Source organism: Pseudorca crassidens, chromosome 17, assembly GCF_039906515.1.
Source record: "Pseudorca crassidens isolate mPseCra1 chromosome 17, mPseCra1.hap1, whole genome shotgun sequence".
Classification (NCBI taxonomy): domain Eukaryota; kingdom Metazoa; phylum Chordata; class Mammalia; order Artiodactyla; family Delphinidae; genus Pseudorca; species Pseudorca crassidens.
This window is the reverse complement of record NC_090312.1, coordinates 80,540,374-80,547,356: the sequence shown is the minus strand read 5'-3', so window position 1 is coordinate 80,547,356 and position 6,983 is coordinate 80,540,374. Positions and strand designations below refer to the sequence as shown.

At 50.4% G+C, this 6,983-nt stretch overlaps 1 protein-coding gene across 1 annotated transcript; it reads right to left on the bottom strand.

Annotated features, from left to right (window-relative positions):
* Nucleotides 1-1,481: 1,481 nt before the first annotated feature.
* Nucleotides 1,482-5,899, bottom strand: PENK (proenkephalin). The gene is made up of 3 exons (XM_067712291.1): nt 5,665-5,899; nt 5,086-5,226; nt 1,482-2,470 (listed from the first exon to the last, which is right to left on the bottom strand). Exons 2-3 carry the CDS (start codon nt 5,221-5,223, stop codon nt 1,817-1,819), a joined length of 792 nt encoding a protein of 263 aa, XP_067568392.1. The 5' UTR covers nt 5,224-5,226; nt 5,665-5,899; the 3' UTR covers nt 1,482-1,816.
* Nucleotides 5,900-6,983: the final 1,084 nt, after the last annotated feature.

Below are 6,983 nucleotides of genomic sequence, written 5' to 3'. Positions count from 1 at the left end.
ACTAGCCCCTTGTCTCTCAAATCTGACCTGCAGATGGGTTTTGTTTGGGCCACACTGGTTTAAATGGAATCAATAGGCCGAAATTAAGAACTTGAGATATTATCATGAAAATTGAGGATTCGGATTTCTTTGGAAAAGTACTGGGCTGGCGTTTCCAAGGGAAGGAGTTGGCTCAGGTTGAATAGAGACCCAAGATCTCTGATGTGTTTCAGCCCTATCATTTCTTACGGCTCCAGACACGGATTTCCACAGGCCTGCTGCTGTTCATCAGCTCCTTTCCAACCTGCTTCAAACGCTTACATTATCTGCATCTCTAGTTCAAAAGAAGGAGGGCTCTGGCCTGGAAGTTAGTTTGTCAAAGATCACGGAGATAGCTGCTGGTGGGGATCGGTGAGTGGCAGGGACCTGTGACCCCTTGCACTGACCGGCGGGACAGCACATGGCCGTGGGGAGGTCCCGGGAACCCAGCAGGGCTGGACTCAGAGGGGCGGTGGGCGGCCCCATCGGGAGGCAGCACATGGTCTTGCACAGACCTGGGTTGCAGAGTAGAGGCTCTTCCTCTGTCTCCCTCAGTTGCTAAACTCTGATTTGTGGGGAAGAACGCAAAGGAAGGGATGAGTGAGGGTCCTGGGAAAATGACTCAGTGGATGGGAATTTAGCTGCAGGTGGTTTCAATTAGCAAAACAAAAGACATGTTACATTTTTTGTACCTGTTGTCCCAAATGTTTTAATTAATGTGAAGTAGTCATAAACTCCTTGTGTGATGAGAATTTGCCTTCCGAAACATTCATAATACCTTGCCCAGTGATCTGGTCACCAAATCCCTCCATTCCTGCATCTGTCCGTTCATCAGATTCTGGAGGCCCCACCGGGGTTATGGTGTAGGGGGTGGACAACAGTGGAGATAGAGACACAAGCCCTTCCGATTCTTGGTAGTGGCCTGGATGAGAGACAGGGAACTGGAGTGGAAAGGACATTGCTTGGGAGCAAGAAGTTTCGGGTCTTAATTCCATTTCTATCCTTCAACTGCTGGGCAATCTTGGGCCAATGAATTGACCTTTCTGGGCTCCACTTTCTGTATTTGTAAAATGGGGCTAAATTATCTTTAATTTTTTTTTTAATTAACGTCTAAAATATTTTGCTGAAGAAAAGAGACATACACATTTGGATGTAAATGCAGAGTTCCTTATATATGAGGGTACAGTTTGTATCTTTATTAGGCTTTGGTTATTCCTCACGTACCTGAATTCCAGAAACGAGAGTGGAAATACATTTTGTTTTGCTACTGTGTTTGCTCATCTAAGATGTCATATACAAGGAATTAAATGAAAAATGTTTTTGCAGCCTCAGCAGTTGGAAGAGGAGGGGGCCAGTGATGCTTCTGTTGAAAGCAGATGGTTTCACTGTCTGTGAGTTTAGGATGTGCGGTGGAAACCTAAGGGCGAATGAGAGCTTCGGAGGGGAAGAAACTTGCAAGAATGTTGTGCAGTTGGGGTGATGGGTTTATTATATCTACATACAAGTATGCATTTATTGGCGTTTTGTCAAAAATAAAGGACAAGGTAATACCAAAAACGATTTGAGCATGTAAACAAGACAGCTGCAAGAGGCCAATACTGACAGGCTTAAGGATTCTCAAAAGAACACAGGACCTGGAGTGACAGCTTTCAGGTTGTACAGTTAAGTTATCCAGACAATCAAGTCAACTGTATAATGCAAGCAACACAGGACAATACAACACGACCGGCGAAGCAGTCTCTCACTGGGGGGTGGAGGAAGGCTTGCTGGGGCCTGGGCTCACTGATGGGAAAGGGGATTAAAATCTCATAAATCCTCCATATCTTTTCTCCATTTCGGGAACTTCCTTCGAGTAACTTTCACCTTCTTCCTCGGAGGGCAGGGAATCTGCAAAGCGCTTGAGGAAGCCGCCATACCTTTTCTGGTAGTCCGTCCACCACTCCGGGCGACCCACTCTTCTCATGAAGCCGCCGTACCGCTTCTGCAGCTCTTTGGCTTCGTCTTCCAGCTGGGGGCTTCTCTTTAAGCCTCGCATGAAGCCCCCGTATCTCTTGCTCACGTCTGCGTCATCCCTGCCCTCCTGGTGGGGAGCCCCTTCTCGCTGGTTCCCCTCTCCCAGCAGCTCTTTCAGCAGGTCGGAGGGATTGGCTATGGAGTCGTCTTCCTCCGTATCCTTCTTCATGAAGCCCCCGTATCTCTTGCCAAGGATTTCACCTCCGTTTGCCTCTTCCTCCGGCTCCAGGGGGTACAGCTCATCCATCTTCTTCATGAAGCCCCCATACCTCTTCATGAAGCCCCCGTACTTCTTGGCGAGCAAGCGGTGGTCCTCCTGTTTGCCGAGGGCACTGTTGCCATCTGGAGGGAGCTCCAGCTTGGACAGCTGCAGAAGCTCCTTGCAGGTTTCCCAGGTCTTGAGAGAAGGCAGTTTCCCCTCACATTCCAGTGTGCAAGCCTGGGAAAAGAATTCGATTTAGTGATAAAAAGAGGCTCTTCTGATTTCGTTCATCAAACACATTTTTTTTTTTAGACCACTCTATGCTTGCTTTGATGTGGAAACTCCCACATAATGGTCTCATTTTCCTTATTACAACTTTTTGCCGTACTGAACAGGCAAATCAAAGGAAATTCAGAAGGGGAGATTGTGGAGAATTAATGGAATCAAATTAGAATTTTTCTTTGCATTTTAACAGATTGTATATGCTGTGCCCTTGCAATATTGTAAAGATATTTTCCCACCCAATTTTAACCTATATATGACATTTCCTAGCAATTCAGGGGTTTTTATGGCCCCCTGAAGTCTACTTATAGAGCCCAGTTACCAACCCATGATTTAGACATAAAAACCAGGCATTTTCTGGGGATTTAAAAATATATTGGTAGGGCTTGCCTGGTGGCACAGTGGTTGAGAGTCCACCTGCCGATGCAGGGGGAGCGGCTGGGCCCGTGAGCCATGGTCTCTGAGCCTGCACGTCTGGAGCCTGTGCTCCGCAACGGGAGAGGCCACAACAGTGAGAAGCCCACGTACCGCAAAAAAAAAAAAAAAAAAAAAAAAATATATATATATATGTATATTACTTAATATGAAATACACACATACTATTTTCACAATGAAAGGAAGCATTTTATTAGTGCAACAAAATTCTTTAGGGTATATATTTAAGCAGCTCTTAATGATTTATTTATTAATTTTCTTTGTGTCTAAGAAAATTAAATATATGCATATATAAAAATCTAAAGATCTAATTAAAATGGTTCTGTTTTATTCTTGACATCTGATTAAGAAGTCAAAACATCATTAAAAATTTAAGATGTTCAGGTGTCAAGAATATTTCCATCCTAAAATGAAATTTAAATAATCTATTGGCCAAAAATTAATGTTGAATATTTGTATACTGTTACCAAAAGGCTTTTAAAAAGGGATTCCTTCAAAAACAAATAATGGCAAATAATCGGAATAGCACAGTCATAGAATGGAAGTGGTGTTAATTTATATGCTCCTGTAGCCATCTATGAATTTTTGTATTATTCACCCTCTGTGTTAGAGGGTAAATTCAATTTGGACATCAATCATGGCATGCCTGCTCATCTTTGTATCCACCACAGAATGAAGCACAAGTGTCTTTCACATGCTAGAAACTCAATAACTCAGTAAATATGTGTTACATTGATTTTACTACATAGTTCTGGCTAAGCAACCTAATTTCTCACGTGTCTTTTTCATCTAAGTGAAAATTCCAGAGCTGCTATAATTCTAACAATATAGTCATCAACAAGCCTTTTTTCACAGAGAAAATAACAATCCTAAATGTAAGCTTCAATAGAAAACTAACCAGTTAAACAAAAAACAAATCAGAAAGAAAAAAGATGGATGAAGGGGATTGTTACCCCTACTTAAGATGCAGCATTTTTCTCAGAGTTTAAATATAAAGCCCTACTACTTGTCTTGTCGAATGAAGTGGATTAGGTAATCCAATGGAACGAAGAAACATTTAACCTGAAATATACACCTTGGGTTTTGTGGAATCCTTTCCTTAATTTTTGTCCCTGTTTTATGCATCTACATAATAAAATTGCTTCAAAAGCTCTAGTGAGGAGCTGAGCTCTTTGGATTAGTACATTATTCTCTGCCCAACTTAAGTTATCACAGAAGTTCAACAAATTGAGGAGACAGTGCAAAGGAATTATTGGGGGAACTAGTTAAAATGAAGCTTCCTGAGTCCCAACTTCAGAGATTCTGACTCAGTAGAGCAACAGGAGTGATTCAAGAGCACACAGACTATGATTAGAAAGACGGTTCTTTTGACCTTAGATTCCCCCCCCAACCCCAAGCCCCTGTGTAATTTATCTTTGCATTGTGGCCACCTCTTTGGACTCCGCCACGTCTCCTGTGCCCTCTTCATAGCCAAAGTAAACTGCTGTCTTAGTAGGTGTTACAAAAGCACGTTCTAGACAAGACAGAAGTTGAATTCCAGCATCACCTGCTGTCTGTAAAACGGTGGCTGACCTCTTTCTCTCCAGCCTCCTGCGCTCTCCCTTCCTCCCCTCCCTTTATCCCTTCCCCATCCCATTGCTCTCTCATACCCGCAAGTGAGGGTCAGGATCTGAGAGACCTGAGCTTAAAAGGGCTAGAGAAATGACATTCGAATAAAGGCAGCGGAATATCACTAATAAAAAAGTCTATATTCTTTGCGGGAAGGATGGGAAGATGGCTGTGTGCGGAAGGAGCCCTTGGTGGGCTACGTGAGGAGGCGGGGTAACAGCATCTTCCTGGCGGCAGGTGAGGCGACAACCCAGTGCTCTCCGAGGTGCTGAAGACAGTACAGCTCGGGACTCCCGCCTCCCCGGGGTGAAAACAAACTTGGTTTGCGCGGAGACCCCGCCGCCCTTTCCGGTCCCTAGATAGTCGCGGGTCCCGAGAGCTACTTGGTCAGCGTTCGGGGAACAGTCGGGACGCCTGGGTCACCAGGGGTCCGCGCCGGCTGTGACCACGAGATGCGCCGCGCGGAGGACCCGGGCTGTCCGCGCAGGGTCGCGGTTACCAGCTCCCGCGCCGCGCGGAACACTCACCAGCGGGTTGAGATCGGTCGGGCGCGCCAGGCGGTAGATGCAGGTCGCGCAGTCCTGGCTGCATTCCGCCCGCACGGTCGCCAGGAGCCCGGGGCCGAGCGCCAACAGCCAAGTGCAGAGTCTCAGGAACCGCGCCATGGTCTGCGGGGAGAGGGCACACGAACTCCGAGCCCGCCCGGGGCGCAGAGCGGCTCCCTGGCAGGGACTCCTCGCGGGGCAGCTGCAACGGGGCGTTCGTCGAGCCCGCCGGGACACTCTTTCCCGGTCCCCTCGCCCGCCTGGGGGACGGCTCCGATCGCCTCGCGGTTCCCGAGTTGTCACTGTCACCCGGACCCCGGGGCGGCCCCAGACACTCGCTCCCTTTCCGGGCGGCCGCTGGCCCGGGCAGGATTCTGGAGGGAACTACGGAGACCAAATTCGAGAGCGCGCCAGCCCGGGGAGGCGCGATATTGACCCGGGTCACATACAAGGAGCGGAAGAAAGTTGGGGAACCCCATGCAACGCAACGCGGAATAAAACGCAGCTGGCGGACGGCCCCAAACCCACGCAGCAAGGCGAGCTTTGGCCAAGTTCACTCACGTTGCCACTGTTCCGGGCGCACAGGCTGGTCGGAGAAAGCCGGTGCGGGCGACTCCAGGAGGGAGAGGAGAGCAAGGCAGGCGGGCGGGCGGCGCGGGGCTCACCGTCACGGTCCTCGGCGTCGCCGCGGCCGCAGCGCAGGGTTGGGGGCCCACCTCTACAGCCTCCCTCGCCTTCCGGGCTGCGGCGGCCGGAGCCACTTTATAATTCGCCCCGGAGCGCAGGAGGCGTGCGCGCCCCAATCGCCAGCGGGCTGCCGCTGACGCAGGCCCTACGCCGGCCGCGTGCCGCCCCCGCCGGAAGGGGGGTCCGGACCGCGGCGGGGGGATGCGCGTGGCGGCCCACCCCTCGGCCGGGTGACACACCAAGGCAGTTAGGAAAGTTGGGGAGAGAGTGGGATGAGATCAAGGGCCCCCGCGCAAAGTCACTGCCATCGCCCTCCCCGGCGTGCGGGCTCCGGTCGAGGGCCCAGGCGGGAGGGAGAGTTAGCGGGGCATACGGAATGTGCTGGAGACCCTCCGAGTATGAGCGGGGGTACCCTTCCCCCGCCTCCTCCTGGAGCTGCCCCGCGGCCCAGGTGGGCGCTGGGCACAGCCGTCCGGAATGTGGTCACTTGTCCACCGGTCTGTCCCCGCCCTAGACTCCCTTGCTGACAGCGTCAGGCGCGTAGTAAGCGCTCAGTTAACAGTTAAAGGAATGACTGATTGAAACTTTCCGGGGATCTTAAAATCTCTGGACAGAGCTTTCCCCTTTCTTGTTAGTGAGACCCCTTGCCAAGCGCGCACGCGGTAAAGCCCACGATTCGGTAACGATGTTCCCACCTACCAGGGTGTCCTGGGGGATTTCCACGAGTGAGACTGGGTGCGGGGCCGGGGCGATGTCCGCATCAGGGCTGGTGGCCAAGGAGCGAGGTTGGAGGGACGCGGTACCCAGGGCGTCTGGGGCTTGGGGCGCGGCCGGGCAGAGCGCCGATGGCGGAGGCTGGGGCCGTCGATTGAGACCCGCTCGCCATCCTCGCTCTGCGGAAGATTGCCAGGAAGCAAGCCATTTACCTTGTCTGAGGCCTTAGTTAACCCATTTGGAAAATAGGGACAGAGGTAATGAGGGACAATAGGGCCGGAGGCTACGCATAGCGTTCCGGAGAGACGCAAATGAAATAATGGACCAAAGCACATAGCCTTCTGCCTGGCACATAGCAAGCCTTAAAAACGTGTTTCTAACCCTGCCATCCATCTGCCTTTAGGTTTGTCTATCATTTACTTATCCTACGTTTATTGTTTGTTGATCGATCCATCCATCTATGTATCTATCAGTCCTGG

Coding starts and splice junctions, on each gene's coding strand:
- PENK (XM_067712291.1), bottom strand. CDS start 5,223: ATGGCGCGGTTCCTGAGACTCTGCACTTGGCTGTTGGCGCTCGGCCCC. Junction 2,471..5,085: donor CGACCGATCTCAACCCGCTG/GTGAGTGTTCCG, acceptor TTCTTTTCCCAG/GCTTGCACACTGGAATGTGA.